At 44.7% G+C, this 16,949-nt stretch overlaps 1 protein-coding gene across 1 annotated transcript; it reads left to right on the top strand.

Annotated features, from left to right (window-relative positions):
• The first annotated feature begins 680 nt into the window (after positions 1-680).
• tecpr1b (tectonin beta-propeller repeat containing 1b) lies at positions 681-16,095 on the top strand. The gene is made up of 25 exons (XM_076265165.1): positions 681-858; positions 1,351-1,641; positions 2,729-2,914; positions 3,700-3,822; positions 4,024-4,146; positions 6,135-6,309; positions 6,558-6,658; positions 6,851-6,952; positions 8,608-8,741; positions 9,077-9,576; positions 9,765-9,853; positions 10,003-10,157; positions 10,375-10,525; positions 10,679-10,836; positions 11,234-11,393; positions 11,665-11,732; positions 11,835-11,931; positions 12,435-12,514; positions 12,774-12,830; positions 13,571-13,745; positions 14,018-14,153; positions 14,342-14,434; positions 14,591-14,697; positions 14,924-15,043; positions 15,462-16,095. Exons 2-25 carry the CDS (start codon positions 1,414-1,416, stop codon positions 15,579-15,581), a joined length of 3,438 nt encoding a protein of 1,145 aa, XP_076121280.1. The 5' UTR covers positions 681-858; positions 1,351-1,413; the 3' UTR covers positions 15,582-16,095.
• The last annotated feature ends 854 nt before the right edge of the window (positions 16,096-16,949 follow it).

Raw genomic sequence — 16,949 nt, forward strand, 5'->3', positions numbered from 1 at the left:
GCCGCACAAACGCAACAGCTCCGCTACCTTGACGCAGATTTGTCTCAAGGTGGCTTATAATATTTGTAATAAATGTGATCTGCTGTGACATTTGAAACGTCCTTGCTTTTCGTTTAAGTTAAGTGAATAAAAACTAAAACAACCAAGGTAATTGAACTGACCTAGTCCTAGGGAACCACAATGGGACTGAGATTCAACAAATTACATTTAATCATTTAGGAACAAAACCAGAGGCTTGCTCATACTAGGCTAAGCTAACATGACCAGAATGCAAGCCTAAATAATAATGCATCCACTTAAATTTGAAAGTAGGTCTATCAAAATATGTAAAACAAATGTTCCTGAGATGTTCCATTTTGTTTTGCAGTGGTAACAGGCAGAAGGAAATAATGAACTTGATCATCTTTCGCCAAACCTTTCGGTGAACCAATGTTTTGATCAACGTTTTAAATTATTGAAATTGCGCATTATAAATAATTCTACATGTAAATAGTTCCGCTAAACAGCTGTAGCAGACGGGGTAAAACGCCCCATCCTGAAGGGATTGTCCAATCGGTGACGAGGATGCACAGGCTTTATAGCATGACAGCCAATCCGTAATAAATACCTTAACTTCCTGTCGTGGATTTTGAGTCAGTAGAAATATTCCTCACAATGGGAATAAACTGTATGGGCCGAAAAGGGTGTTTTCAGTATTTTTGTCTATTTTACCCGGGAGGACATTCTGTATGAGTAACTAATCCCGTAACATTTCAGCTATGATCTCCCATGTCCTGTAATATTATTGCTTTATCTTTGCTACTTGATGTAGGCTATTAGGGGGCACAATTGGAGTTCACACACCACCCAACTGCAGAGGTAAGTTATATTTATGCTTTGTTCGGGATGCAGTTGTTAGATTGTAACATTTAGTTGCAAGTTTATGTCGGTGTATTCGGAGAAGGAAGTGAAAAGGCTATTGTCATGTTCAGGAATTATTTAAAGGTTTTGAAGTCTAACCCTCTTCCACATAGGTGTCCAATGTCATGGTTGCTTTGCAGACTCGGTTGTCAAGTGTCCCGTCAAAGCAGTTGCCAGACGTAAAAGATAGGCTACATTTTCCGATAGACGATTATATGCCAGAAAATAAACTGCTAAACCCGGGTTAAAAGGGGGGGGGGGGGTGCTGGGACTTAATTTAAGTAATACTCGACATAGTGTTGTCCTTCATCATTAAAACATGTCAGCGCATCAACTACATAACTCTTTGCGTTCAGCAGACTGTAGCTAAATCACATGGAGACGTCTGTGCGCGCATGACTGTATGACTGTATTCTCTGCTCGTATGAGAGTTCCTTTTATAATCTACAGGGAAAGAGCTTCGGCCGGAGTTCTATCCTGAGGGAACCCGGAGGCGCTCTGCCGTAGGGCTCCATGATGAACAGTTCCCTCCTGTGGGCCGTGGATGTGTATGGAAGAGTGTACTGCCTGTCCACCGCTGGAGGGCGTTGGGAGCGCTCGAAGGACAAAGTGCTGGAACTGAAACGCGTAGCGGCTGTCAAGCAATGTTGCTGGGGTATTGGGTGCGACAATCAACTTTACCTCAACGTTAACCCAAGTGATACAGCAATACGTTACCAAGAAGAAACGTATGAAAACCAGGTGATTTGTTAAAACTGATAGGCATATTTAACACTCTGTCTAAGAAAAAAACAAGGAACAACATGTAGACAGGGATTGGCACTACCTAGCCTATAGTAGGCCTTCATATATTTGAAATACCTATTTCATTGGGTTGAAAAAATGGCTTCATATTTTGTATCAAAATACTTTATAGGGGTGTATTTTTGTAGTTTAAAAATACTGCCATATATTTTTGGTAAAACCAGCCTACTTTTGGTGATGTGATGACATCATAAAAGTACAAAACAATAAATATAGCCTCTGACTGGTGCTGACTTAGTAATTTGCCCAGACTTGTTCTGATCAGAATATTGACATTCAGGAAGATGATCCAGTGAGTGCAAGATGAGTAACTGGTAGGTTGATCTTACACTCAGTACACTCCCTCTTTAGAGCTTTAATCATCAGTTTTTGAGAACTTTAATCATCCAATCGGAACACATGGAACCGGTTATGTGGTTGCCCTGCTACATTGCTCAAAAATGTGCCCCATGTAGGCTATCACCTAAATGATGAAATATCTCCTAAAGCAATACAATTACATTTTAAATGTTATGCCCCTTGGCGTCAATATAACACAATTTAGCGCTCACACAGTACCCACTACCCAGTTAATTAAAAAACAGCTAAAATGGTTCTTCCTGATCATCAGTGTTACACAGTGCAATATCAAGCAATCTGGGCATGCATTGACAATGCCAGAGACTTGTCTCCATTTTGTACCACTTGACAAGTTCAGTTGTGACTTTTTGAGTGCATGTCTGATACAATATTTAGGCTATGAGATATAACAGACAGGTCAGCATAGTTGATCTGTTGACTGTTGGCAGGTTTATGGCATGTCTGGTAGGGAGACAAACTGTTGCTTTTATACACTGTCCACTTAATCAACAGAGTCAGTGTACTGATAAAGGAATATATTAAACATACAGATATGGAAGGTTTGCAAAGTGACTATATGCTCCCTTTAAAGAGTATTTTTAGTATTTTTTTTTAGTATCAAAAAAAAAAATGCATGTAGACGTGTGAGTCTTGTTTGCATGACTGTATCATGCTTTTTTTGCAGCGCTGGAATCCCTTGGATGGTTTCACGGACTCGCTGCTGCCCACAGACCGCTGGTCATGGACGGATGAGGCGGGACTTAACTCTCAGCCTCTGCACAGCTTCCAGCTGCCCTCAGAGAGCTGGGAGTGGGAGGGTGACTGGTTTGTACATGATGAGAGCTGTGGAAGACCATCTACCAACACGGGGGTGTGTCTGATGCTCTGACTCATTTCATGATTGCTTGACTGTATTAATTACCACACCCAAAAAGGCATTTTATTATGACTAGAATACTTTGTCAGTATGGGGACACCAAAATCAAAACTGTTCCCCTACTTCCCACATTGGGGCCTTACAATAAAGGAATAGTCCTTAATTCTAATCCATTACGCTTGTCGTCAAATTAAGTTAAATTCTATAGTCTGTCCATTATGAACTCAGAAAAAGTTCTGTGTTTGTGAACAGCCCAGGCTCTATAAATGGGCACCAAAGTGGCTCAGAATCAAGACATACACACTGTCAGCCAATTGCTTCTTTTTAATGTAAATGTAAATCAGGTTTCTCGGGCCAAGTATACTTGCGTATACAAGGAATTTGGTCTCTGCATTTATCCCATCCGTGAATTAGTGAACACACAGAGCGCACAGTGAACACACAGTGAGGTGAAGCACACAATAACACGGAGCAGCGAGCTGCCTTGCTACAGTGTCGTTCGGGGAGGAGTGAGGGGTTAGGTGCCTTGCTCAAGAACACTTCAGCCGTTCGAACTGGTAACCCTCCGGTTACAAGCCTGAAGCCCAAACCAGTAGGCCACGACTGCCCCCACAGTAGGAAACGATGTAATTTGATTGGATGTGCCAGAAATTATGAGACTGGATCTGTAAAATCTAGATTAGAGAGCTGACTGAGTTGTGTTTCCTTTTCAGATAGTCCTCATGGATTGGAGAAAGGGAAAAGTGTATTTCTATATGTGTCCCTGTTTTGAATTTCAGGGATGGGAGTATGCCGTGGATTTTCCTGCCAGCTTCAGCAAGGAAAAAAAGTGGAACTCCTGTGTTCGCCGCAGACGATGGCTTCGGAACAGACGCTACAGGGCCTTTGGCTCGTGGTCTAAGGTAAGGCATCTCTGAAGGGCCTCTGGGAGGGAACAGCCTATAGGTCTCTTACTCCTACCAGTGTTTGTCAGATTATCCCATTGGAATGTTGGAAATGAATAATTCAAGTAAAATATTAATAATTATATGTATGAAAAAAAGAGGTTAGACTATTAAGACAGTCTATTAAGACATTATTTATGATGTTGGGTTCATTTTCAGATTTCCCTGGACAGAGGGAGACCCCCTCCACAACCCTTCACTGACATCAGCTGTGGAGGTCACCTGATGAGCCACAGCAGTGAGAAGCGCCTTTACCTCTGGGCTGTGTCCCAGCAAGGGAGGGTAGGTGACAACAGTAGCCATCATGCACCTCTCCTATCATGGCATCCGTGTCACAGATTGAACATAGACCTCTGAAGTTTGCCTACAATAAGGAATCAAAGCTGCAAAGATCGTTGCCCATATAAGGAGATCCGGGGGTTGATCGAAGCTACCTATGGCAAGCTGCACTGCACGTTAGCTCTGGGGTAGCAAAAATCATAGTTCACCGTCTTAACATACTGACAGAACCCATTCGAAGGCAGAGGACAAAAGTGTGTAGAGCAAAATGTCTGCATTTCAGACATTGTCTTTCTGGTGCGATTATTCAAAATGCCCATGTTATTTTCCCATAGGAAAAATCGCAAGATACTGGATCTCTTTATATGGCCAAAGACGGCAGCTTTTTTGTAGGTGAACTTCAGAGGTCTATTGGTGATTGCAAAGTACTAAAGAGTTGGGTGCACCTAGAATATACTGCCACTAGAGACCAGTGTAGTACCATACACCATGCTGACAAAGGAGGATCAAAAATGGACTTGAGTTTAGAGGTGAGGGTATGCAGGCATGGCATGTACTGTATGACAGTGGCCTCTTCTGACATGCTGAAGAATTATTCTCTTGGCATAAGAAGTCAAATGATTAATTTGTTTTTTTATTCACTCCTCATATCCTTTTAATAATTCTCTTAAGACTGCAAGTCTCCATGTTTCTTGGGTGCGATTTTATAATATGAACCACAAATCTCAGTTGATGAATTCTGTTAAAGTGACATTTGTATTTGTTGTTTGCAGATTCTTAGTCTTATTTTTCTTTCATCCTATTTTTAGTGAACTATTTTTAGTCTGTATAATTAGTAACTTCAGAGCCTCTCAAGTTACTCAACTGACACTCAACCCCTAAGGAAATGTCAGGAATGTCTCAGTTTACGCTTGGGGTTCAGGTGATTTGTGTACAGTTTAAGTACTGCGAATCACCTGTCATTCCATATGACTATGTATGTATGACTGTGTGTGTGTGGTTGTGTCTGAGTGTGTTTTCATTTGTGTATAGAGTATGACTGCTTTTTGTGTGCTGCTGAGGAGAGACCTTGACCCGTCCCTAGGTGGCAGCCAAGCCATTACCTAAATGTTAGAGAAACGAGTTTGTTACCGAAAGGTCGTCAATTCAGAAAATGTGGGCGGGGGAGTGGGTGGACAGTACTTTCCGCTCTCTCAACATCCACGGCTGCTGTGCCCTTGAGCGAGACACTTAACCCCTCAACTGCCCCTCAGGTGCAGCTCTGCTGCTTCCCCCCTGCTTCCTGCCTCTAGTGAGTGTGCTTGCTGCTCCAAATTAATCTGGGTACCCAGAAGCTTGCATCATGCTGAACGAACTTCTGGGCCAAAACCTTCACAACCAGAAAACAACTACTTTCAGAGACGCCCGCTGATCTCACTTCCGTTGTGTTCATGGAGAAAAGTCCATACTGAAACCAGTACGAAATGGCTGCCGATACAAACATAATTGAAGCATGTTTAGAGCCAATTTTTGAAGAAATTAAAGCTCATAACAACCTTTGCTTTAAACCTTAAAAGTTATGTCTCATTTGCCTAAGCAAAGGCTAGCTAGAGATGGCTACAAAGGCAAACTAAAAGCCATTGTTTTGGTTGTTAGTCCGCTGTCTGCGGTATTTTCATGAAACACCCAGTACATGTGCATACTCACAAGGTCTGCCACCTCTCCATGATTGGCTATTGAAAAAAGCTTTGTTCGAAATCAGAGAAATTCACCCCTGCCCTATTTTCCCCTGAATCCAGGCGTATTCCTCTTAACTAGTCACAAGTATAGGATAGGTCAAATGCAGAGGATAGGTCAAATGTCAAATGAGAACCTTGCTGTTTACTTAAACGTAAGTGTGTGTGTGTGTGTGTGTGACAATAAAGAACTTAGTTCAGACATTGAAACAGACAGTGGAATGGGCAGAAGGTGTGTGATTGTGTGTGTGAACTGTGTTTGTCTGGGGAACACAGGTGTGGTTTCGCAGCGGCATCCAGCACCTGAGACCAGAGGGCTGTGGCTGGGAGGAGGTGGCAGCCCCCGGTGAGGTTGCCCAGGTGAGCTGTGGCCCTGGAGACCTGCTGTGGGCAGTATTATGGGATGGCCAGCTTCTGGTTCGGACGGGTGTTAGCTGCGAACAACCCAAAGGTTAGTACAGTATAGGCTTTACATATCTGCATATGTTTTATTAATGCTACAGTATTATAATACATAAAAAAAAAACGTTCTAGGATATACACTCAAATAGACCTCTACATACCCAAATAAGCTTGTACACATGCTTGTCATCAAACTAATATTATGTTTAATACCAAGGGTATCCTATTATCTTGGTTAAAGGCATTTTGACTTTATATACCGGTACAATCTTGTGAGATGTATCTTCTGCCTTAAAGGATCATCTTGGACAGTGGTGGAACCTCCTAAGAAGAACATGGGGGCTGCCCTTGTGTCTGTGGGGATGTGCGTGGTGTGGGCCATCACCAAAGACAACAAAGTAAAATATTAGACATCTAACATCGTTCAACTAGGACCATCAAACAGTGTATTGTATTTGATCTGTTCTTATCAATAGTGATAGATAAGTTTCAAGGCTCTCACGCAACTCAGATTAGCATGGGTTTAGATGATACAAATGTACTGTTGGTGTTCTCAAACTTTGCTTTCTTGCCCTTGTGCCTGGGGTTAGGTATGGTTCAGAAGGGGAGTGAACTCCCACAATCCCTGTGGATCGGGGTGGATAAACATATCAGGAGAGATGCTGATGGTTAGCGTGGGGCCTACCGACCAGGTGAGTTCCATTTGAAACACATCCACCAGAACTATGCAGAAAAGGTTCCTCTTTGGCTTGGTGCCCGGCCGGTTCAGGTCAGTCTGCTGCGGTTGCATCTTTGAGGATATAAACAGCATTTGATCTGTCATACAATGTGGGTTAGGACCATAATGTTCCAGAGCAGCAACGTACTGACCTATGTCTTGCCCATCTTATTTATACCCTATGTCCACCCTTTCATTTCATTTCTACCCCCCTCCCCGCCTGGCTTCTCATTAGCAAAGCATTAGTTGGCCGAATCACATTTCTCCCCAGTGTTCCTTTCAGAGCTTTGCCTGGGCGGGGGCAGTGTGGGTCACTTGCTGCTGAGTCTAGGAGGGCAAAACTGCCAGCGATGCAGCCACCAAGGCCCCCCAACTTAGCCCCTTAATCTCTCTCTCTCTCTCTCCCTCTCCGTATGTCACATACTCTCTCTCTCTCACACACACACACACATACACACACACACAAATTTGCACACACACAGTTAAATATTATCTCTCTCTCTCTCTCTCTCTCTCTCTCTCTCTTACACACACACACACACACACACACACACATACACAGAAAGACAGAGAAACCTACTTTTACACACACATATGTACACATAGGTGCACAGACACACACACACGCACACACACACACACACAAACTCCTGACCTCTGCTGCTCTGAAACGAGAGCCCCGTCGGGCTCCACGGCTGGCTGCCATCCACGGTAGCCGCCGCCCCTAGAGGACCCTGCCATATATATCCTTTTGCTGTATTCTGCACTCTGGTGAGGCCAGCAGGACCACGGCTAATTTGAGTCTGGCTGCAACTCTCTGTGCCATATTATGCATCTCATGCCCTAAATGACTGGGTGTGTGTGTGTGCTTCTTTGGAGGAGCCCTCAGGTCCAATATTAGTGTGTAAATATAATATAATATGTTATATAATATAATATATAATAAATATTAATATTATGTTTTAATTAAAAGTACATAGGCTATAACTGGTCAAATGGACCGGACAAAATCGGAACTGTATGGGCATAGAATTGCGAGGTCAAATCAGGACAGAGATGGGTGGAAGGAGAGGTGGGCTGATTGAGTTAGAAACCTTGTTGTAGCTTCAGAACATATTTGACTTGCACAGTGCATTTGTCTTGGTCTATTTACAAAAAATATATGTACTCACAAAAATATAGTAACTCAGAGGAGAACTATCTGGTCTATAGAGCTCTACTCCATTGTTGGCCTGGGAGCCTGCACCATGTGTGGAGGTGAAGTTACTCCAGTAGCTCAGGCCAAGAGACAGTGGTGTGCAGATTCTCCCACCGTGTTCTGAGCCATCGGTGTCCTGACCGGTTGTGTTAGCTGTTCCCACTATCAGCCCCAGCATCTTTCACACCAAGTCCAGCTTCTGTCAGGAATGGCTGACCGTAAACTGCACTGAGTAACCAAATCTGTCACCTCAACCCCCACTCCCCACCCCCCACCTCCTTGCCCTCCAAACAAGCTAATCATAGTAAGGAGAACTACTCACTGGACAAGCAGTATTGGAGCTTTACGACCGGATGAAATGAAGACACCTGAGGTGTAGTCTTGAGTATGGATTTGGTTGTGCAAGCTGTGGCTGTGTCTGCACTTTTCAGGTGTGGGGCATCGGAAGCGAGGACCGCACCATCTATTTCCGACAGGGGGTAACCGCCAGCCAGGTGACAGGGACTGGCTGGACTCCAGTGCTTGCCCAGTGGGACAGCTCTCGACCTGCCGACGGCCAGCCAAGGTCAGTCCACCAGGCAGGCCGCCAAGGCTTCCCCACTTCCAGTAGTGCAGCTGCTTTTTACTGCCCGGCAGAAAATGAGATTATGTTTCAGTGTAACAATTTCTTTCATTGACACAGAGAGGATCTCAGTGTTGATACTGATTCTGGGTCAGTAAGAAAAAAAGCCACACATTCTAAATGAGTTTATTTGGGGAATATTATACTATTTACTACCAGTAGATGGCGCCTCGTTGCAGGCACTCTTAGTGGGACTGTCCCCTGTGCTCCTATGTCATTGTGATGATTGGAATTGTTTTGATCGTTGCTGGCCCCTCTTCTCTGGCCTTCCCCTGCAGCCATGACTTCAGTGGGGAGATGACCGACTCGTCCCAGGGCTCGGTGCTGGGCTTGGAGGACTCCCTGGGGGGACCGGACAGCCCAGTCCCAAAAGCGACCATCCCCAAGATCACCAGCGACAGCTTCATCTCGGCTCTGGTGTCAGATCGCGAGTGCACCATCAGGCCCGCGGGCAGGACGCCACTGACCACGGTCCCCGCAGAGAACCCTGAGGCCCAAGGGGAAGACGGTGAGGAGGAGGAGGTCCCTCTGACCCCGAGCGAAGCTCCCTCCCAGGCAGCTGGGGTCGACCCGTGGAGCAACGTGGATCTGGAGGAAGAGGCCAAGGGCAAGCGTCCTGCTGGCCCAGCAGGGGCCACTGCCCAGCGGGTCTCTGTGGCTACTTACCCCCTGGAGCTGCCCGAGGTGGAGGAGAGGCCGCCGTGGGCCTGGGTCAGTGGGGGAGGCTGTGTTCTCATCTCAACCTCCAAGGTTGACTGGCTGGAGTCCTCAGCAGACAGTAAGACATCACTGTGGCATTTATATAGGTTTATATAAGTTGCATTTTAATTCCAGCACTAATCTGACTTTTGTATCCTTTTCTGAGCTGTGGGCAATTTCAGCCCCTCCATTATTGATCTGATAAGTGTATAAACACACACACTCATAACACATTCTGTGTGTGTGTCTCTTATTCTCCTCCCCCAGAGTCAAGTTCTCTCTCTTTATCCATCACTCCAGCTCATGCCTCGGGTGAAAAAAAGAAGGAGGCGTCAGAGGAACAGATCTTTGAAAAGGTGAGAGCGAAATGGAAAGAAAGTTGAGAAACCTCCATCAAAGGTCTGACCGGACTGCACACAGCCACCCTGAAGGTTCTACACATGCACTGAAACTGGATTTGTTTTTGTTTGTTTGTTTTGTTTGTTTTTTCTCTCGCTTGGCACAGTCGGTGAGTGTCACTAAAGGACACCTGCGCTGGTGGAGAGATTGGCAGCCCCACCAGTGGGAGGAGGTCAGCATTGCCCTGGAGCAGGCCATCACAGAGCAGGGCAGAAGAGACGACATCCTTTATCTCTACTACAAACAAAATGATGAGAAAAAGGTAGAAAAAGGAGACAAAAGTCAATAGAGCCAGTTTGTGAAAATGGTTTAAGATTTATAAGTCATTTTCTTAAGGTAGTGTACCAGAATATTCAGATATTGAGCAAACATATTTAGTATAGTAAACTTAAGTGTCTATCTCTCTATCTCTCTCTTCCTCTCTCTCTCTCTCTCTCTCTCTCTCTCTCTCTCTCTCTCTCTCTCTCTCTCTCTCTCCGTTCCTTTGCACACCCATAAGTGAAGTGACAGCACTGGTCCCCAAGGTGAGGGAATCCCCATACTGCTTTGCCATCTACACAGCAGAGAGGACCAGACAGAGGTGGCCACTACTGCTCTCCACACCTACTCAGCAAGACCTGCAACAATGGGTACTCACATTACTGTGTTGAGCTCATGGCCCCAGACCAAAGGACACTACCCATTTTCAGATAGCAATTTTTTTTTGCACAGAAAGAGATGTATTGCATTTGTGCCATGCAATGCTGAGTTTTTATTGCACTTCTCAAATCTCCCTCTTGCAGCTGTCTCTCCTCGGTGAGTCCTGCTGCCACAGCAAGGGCATTGTGGGTTGGCCCTCCGAACAGGCCCTGTGGGCTGTAACCTCCAAGGGAGACATCATGGTGCATGAACCTACGCAGAGCCTAGAGGCGTCAACACCAAACCCAGCCTGTGACAACATGTGAGTCTGTCAGAATACCTTCCAGTCTTCTCCTTCTCTGTTTCTCTGCATGACTGGGTTGACATGTTCACAGGAGCTCCCATATGAATAATAAAGTGATGGGCCTCTTCTTTCTGCATGTGCACTCTAATACTTTACCATTGGCAAGGCCAAGACAGCATATAGAGCCTCTTCATGGACACTAAACTCTTGGAGACAAATAGGAGCTGACTCAGCCTTTCACCTATTTTCTTTAGCTCTGCTGTGCTGTCGTGTGTTACCGGACTTGTGCATTCATTAACATTATTTGTGGCATTTCTCCCACGGCATGGCTGCCAGCATCCACCAATCTGTGCATCTGTCTTTGTCTGTCTGTGTGTGTGTGTCTGTGTCTGTGTCTGTGTGTGCCATGGTGCAGGTTCTGGTATCAGGTCCCAGGCCACCTGCACACGGTGGAGTGTAATAGTCTGGGTGTGGTGTGGGGCATTGGCTTTGATCACACAGCTTGGGTCTACACTGGTCACAGGGGATGCTCAGCGGAGGGTAAACGCTCCTTTTCTCTGCATTGCTTTGACCCGGTCAGTTTCCCTTCTGAAATCCAGCCCCCTTCTCCTGTTTCTCAGCATTGCTTACTATCCCTACTTCACCACTGAACTTTGACCTGTGCACCATCTCTTTTTTCCTCTCAACACTCCCCCGTCTCAGTGGCCTTCCACCCCAAATGTCCACAACTGTCCCGGTCCCCATATATAATACGTGTGTGTTGGGTATGTGTGTATGTGAATGTGCGGTGTCAAATATTTTGCCTCTGTATTTCCAGCAGACAGCCGGGATCATCAGCATCCACAGGCAGACGTTAGGAGCATATTCATCTTCGAGAACCAGCGTTGGATCCCTCTGACAGGATACACAGACAAGTATGTCTATATTTCTCTCTCTCATTCATCTTGTGCCTGGTTTGGACTGCTGGCTGTGGAGCTGGTCACTGACGTGTCGGTCCTTCCCTGTCTCTACTCCAGGGGTCTCCCCATGGACCGCCATATGTGGAGCGATGCCTCTGGGCTGAAGGAGTGCACCAAAGCCGGCACCAAACCGCCCTCACCGCAGTGGACTTGGGTGGGTGCCCTCACGGGCGCACCGATAGTAAAGGGCAGGCTAATACCAGTTTGGGTGCTGCAGGGTTCCCACGGGTCATGGAATTTCTGGAATAGAATAGAATTTTAATAAAATCTATTTTTTTTTTTTTTAAAGAAAATCTATTTTTAGATCAAATCTATTTTAGACATGGAAAGTCAGGGAATGTTATAATTTTTGGGGGCAAAGTCAGGGAATATCAGGGAATTTTGTTGTAGCAGTTTCAAAATTGACTTGCTAAAATAACATTAAGACAAATATATTTCCATGCAGCATTGGTGTTTATCGGGTTATTAGCTTTTTCCATTACTGCTTGCTTGAGTGGTTGTGGTTAGGCCTACTTTTTTTCAATGCCCATTTATTTCTCGCTCTAAAATGTCAAAGATTCTAAAAGACTATGCAGCTGCTCTGAAGTCTTTTGGTCAGTACAGTATATTGAACCACTCTCTTTAACTATTACTTATAAACACATGCTGCTCATGCAGGTAACAGACTGGGCTATCGACTACAGTGCCCCGGAAGGGACAGACAAGGAGGGCTGGCAGTATGCCGCTGACTTCACTGCGTAAGTGTGCTCAGTGCTATCATGACCTAAAATAGTTAAACTTTCAATTCAACATTTATTCCAAATGCATTGATGCAGAATTTATTCAGTTGGTTGGTATTTTTATAAAGGGAATTACAAAGGAAACAGCCAGCATAATGTCAACCAGTAGTTCGATAAACTGTAAGAAAACGTCAGCTATGATCACAGTGACCAGTTTAAATATATGCAAATGTTAGTGATATTATTAATAATGAGAAACATGGTATTGGTTGGACAGAGCCTATACTGGCAACAAGACTCTCAAGGACTTTGTGAGAAGGAGGCGCTGGGTCAGGTAAGTCTCCTCAGTGTTGTGGTTTGTTGTTAGAGAGGAATGCAATAGCCTGAGGTATCGTAAATGTTCTAATTACCAACCATTTCGTTCGAAAATTCTAAAACAATGTTTTTTAATACTTCAAAATAACATTTGATAAATTAACCTTACATTTTTCAGTAGCCATAGGTGTGTAGATTTGAACAAAATCTAGTTTGGTTCTTACCAGAGCTTTTACTGCCTGCTTTTCATGGTAATATTGTTTACCATGCTCAGAGTTTAGTGCTGGGCTGGTGGGTGCCTATTCCCAACCTTTCTCACGGCACATTAACGGTTAGCCCAAGAATTCTGGTCGCAATTCAAAATTCCACTGGAGCTCCAAGCGGATTTGTACACGCAGCCTTAGAAGACTGTTTACAGCTCTTCGAATCACAGTAAAATGTAATTTTTGGTACATAGCTAATTTAGATACACTTATGGTGTGGGTGCTTGCGTTTCTTTAGGAATCTGCCATCTTGGTTTGTATAGAAATTAATAGTAAGTGACACATACACGTAAGAGGTTGGAAATGCGGGACGGTTGGTAATATGTGACGTTCTGATACTTGTGAATAGAATTGAATTGAGGGCTAGGGGATTCAGGCACTGAGAACAGTACATTGCCTTGAGACAATGGTGATCAGAGTATACAGTATAAATAAATAAAACTGTATTGCCTTGAATTGAATACCTAACCTGTCTGTCCATGGCCTGTCTCGGCAGGAAGTGTAGATTACAACTGACTGGCCCCTGGGAGGAAGTCCCGCCCATTCCACTGAGTGACATCACCATCCTGCCCTGCTTGGCTAAGAGCAGCATGGAGCAGGTGCCCCTGTGGGCCATCAGTGAGAGAGGAGATGTGCTCTGTCGCCTGGGTGTGACCAGAGAAAACCCTGCTGTAAGGACCCATGACACTAACCTTTCAGCAGACTAGATGTACTGTAGGACAATATGCCTTTAGCAGCATACATGCCATCTCATTTGGGATTCCATTGGGTCACGCAGTCAGTGAGATAATTGTGTGGAGTCTCACATGTCATACAAGTGACATGAAACTGAAGACTAGTAGGTGTAGATTAATAAAGATAGAATGACCAGCCCAGGAAACACCGCTAAGCCCCTTAGACAGCAGGCTGTATCAGTGACCAATGTGCTTCCCACTCCCCTCAGGGCAGCTCCTGGCTTCACATCGGCACTTCTCAGCCATTCTGCTCCATTTCCATTGGTGGAGGTCACCAGGTGTGGGCCATCGCCCGAGACAACTCGGTCTTCTACCGGGGTTCTGTGTCTGCCCAGAATCCTGCAGGTAAGACCTTCTGCTGAGGAGACATACAGTATGTAGAATCGTCCATTCGTCTGAGAAACAAACAACTTTGGTGTAACATTGCGTTACTGACTGTGTTAAGCCATGTGTATGACCGGGGGGATTTCACTTGGTTTGGTTTTGGTGGTTTTGTTTGTGCTCTGCACTCCGACTGCTGTTCTCTTCTGCAGGTGACTGCTGGTACCACATCCCCTCTCCACCTAAACAGAACCTCAAGCAGCTCTCCGTGGGACGGACGTCTGTTTACGCCGTGGACGAGAACGGTGAGCGTTCTTCACGTGTCCCTCTGTTTGCTCTGCTGGGTCAATCTGACAGGAACCTTTCAGAGAACCATGACGAGAATGACTACTATTACTGTTTGGCCATTATCCATTAAGGAGGCCATTTTACACATCACTCACCCCACTCTCTGTATTTAGGTAATCTGTGGTACAGACAGGGTGTGACCCCCAGCTACCCCCAAGGTACAGTGTGGGAACTCATCTCCAACAACGTGAGCAAGGTCTCTGTCGGGCCACTCGATCAGGTACAAGACATCAACATCCAAATGATCCTTTTATTGTTCTTCACGTAGTGGTCATAGTTTCAGACAACTGTCTGTAAGTGAAACTGAGATTATAATTAATTAGCAATGGTGATAATTACTAATATTATGTAGTGGTAGGTCATGACAGCAGATATTTAAAAGATCACTCTGGGGAAAGATGGCCGGATCTGAAGGGCTTGCTGACTGGTGTGCTTCTTTTCTCCAGGTGTGGATTATGGCAGAGAAGGTGCCAGGTTGTCCCTCGGACAGTCCGGGTGTCGTCTGTCACCGGGCTGGGGTGCAGCCCATGCAGCCCAAAGGCCAGAGCTGGGACTTTGGCATCGGGGTGAGTGTCTGCTGGCCTGGAGCAAACCCGGACCAATGCTATAGTCTTTAAAAGGGTAGCATTGAGGAGATGGTGTTGAGATAAGCTTATAGCACAGCTCAGCTTATAGCACTCAGACGCGTCGACGTCTACAGTTACGCCAGTTCATATTAACTCATGTTTTGTCTAATTATGCCTGAGGAAACCTATAAATAACATATTATTCTTAGATTTTACAGTTATATGCCCTGAGATATCCTAATCCACTATTCACCAAGGCAATGAATTCGACATAGCGTGAAATCAATAGCACAACAAACTTGATCTACTATTTAGTGAGTTAAAGCTGACCCTGAACTGAAAAGGACTGCCCGTGTCAATGTGTGTTTCTGTGTGTGTGTGTGTGTGTGTGTGTGTGTGTGATCTTGTGCCCATACAGGGAGGATGGGAGCACCTGTCGACCAGGGGGAACTCCCAGGACGCTCCGCGCGCCCTTGCCCGCAGTCCACTGCCCCCCCGCACGCCCAGGCAGGTGAATGGGAACATCATTGCATGCTGAGTGTGTGGTCATCCACCAAGTCTCTGTCCTCTCTCTTCCCATCACAATAAGCCTGCAGCCCACTGTCCTGGGGTCAGTCAGGGGTCATCTGGCATGGAGTTACTCGCACCCTGCATGCCTTCTGGTCCAGTGATCTGAAGACACTAACACACACCACACTCCTCTCCTATTAACCACCAAGTGACTTTTGTCTGATTTTGTGTTGAAGCATGATTTTGTTATTTTTTATTTCTGACCATCACAGATATGTATTGTGTTCTGCTAAATGGAATATTTGTTTATTAATGGTAGTAACCATTAATATAAAGGTATTAATAACTAGGTATTAACATCACATGAGGATGCTGTGGGATTTATTTTGGTCTCTGAGTTAACCCTTTCAACTCCATCTTCAACATGTAAATCCGATCATGACCTGTCCATATTCTCATGGAAAGCCTCATATTGTTACATGGCAGACCTTTTGATCATAACATATTAACCTAAATTATTTACAATATGCTGCCTTGAAACAATGTAAGGGGTATCTCTGTACATGATCCATGTCTATAATAAATTTATTTTGTGGTTGATCTTTCATTAGTGTTTTGTTGCTTGTCTGAATCAAATCTGCATATTTTGGTAACATAGCAGTGCCATATGAATAAGGTTATTTGGATGGTAGCCTACTTTAAACTGAAAGGTGCCGTAGTATAGAGCAGTGTTTCTTAACTGGTGGGTCGGGACCCAAAAGTGGGTCACGGAACCGTTCTGGGTGGGTCGCAGAGCTTGTGGTTAAAAATAAATTTAAAAAATCAGCAATTTAAAATGATACCTTATCAGATCTTATATTGGACCTTTATTTTTTTTGATAAACTTTATTTGTAGTTTACATATTGGTCATTGACATAGACAATGTTTATGTGACAGGTCATGTTAGATCATTTTAGTGGTAAACGGAAGTAGGCTACTACTCTGAATATTTGAAGTAGCCTACAGTAGGCTCAGATATGGATTCGCTTAAACTGAGGACAAAATAGGATAGAAACCCCATTGTGTGGTGTGCAGTAGATGGCTGGCACATGAGAGCATGAAACCATCAAAACTAAAATGCCACATAGAAACAAGGTACCCCTGTCAAAGTCATACATGTAGAGTACTTTGAAAGGTGACATCAAGAGTTGAACACTTTAGCTAATGCCAAACAAGTACTGTAGGCCTACAGGCACTTCGCTTGTCTTACCATGTAGCTCGCCATATCCATGGCTTGAACGCTAAAAAATATATATGGGTTGCGACTTCATGAACATGGGAAATTGTGGGTCCCAAAGTCAGACCAGTTGAGAACCACTGGTATAGAGTATAGGTCACATAAGAGAGCCCCCCCCC

The sequence above is a fragment of the Alosa pseudoharengus genome, unplaced genomic scaffold, assembly GCF_046254945.1.
Source record: "Alosa pseudoharengus isolate Yale_2024_CS ecotype anadromous, Long Island Sound unplaced genomic scaffold, YU_APseudo_1.1 YU_APseudo_1.1_scf_4, whole genome shotgun sequence".
Taxonomy (NCBI): Eukaryota; Metazoa; Chordata; class Actinopteri; order Clupeiformes; family Clupeidae; genus Alosa; species Alosa pseudoharengus.

Coding starts and splice junctions, on each gene's coding strand:
- tecpr1b (XM_076265165.1), top strand. CDS start 1,414: ATGATGAACAGTTCCCTCCTGTGGGCCGTGGATGTGTATGGAAGAGTG. Junction 4,147..6,134: donor CTGTGTCCCAGCAAGGGAGG/GTAGGTGACAAC, acceptor TGGGGAACACAG/GTGTGGTTTCGCAGCGGCAT. Junction 15,044..15,461: donor GCTGGGACTTTGGCATCGGG/GTGAGTGTCTGC, acceptor GTGCCCATACAG/GGAGGATGGGAGCACCTGTC.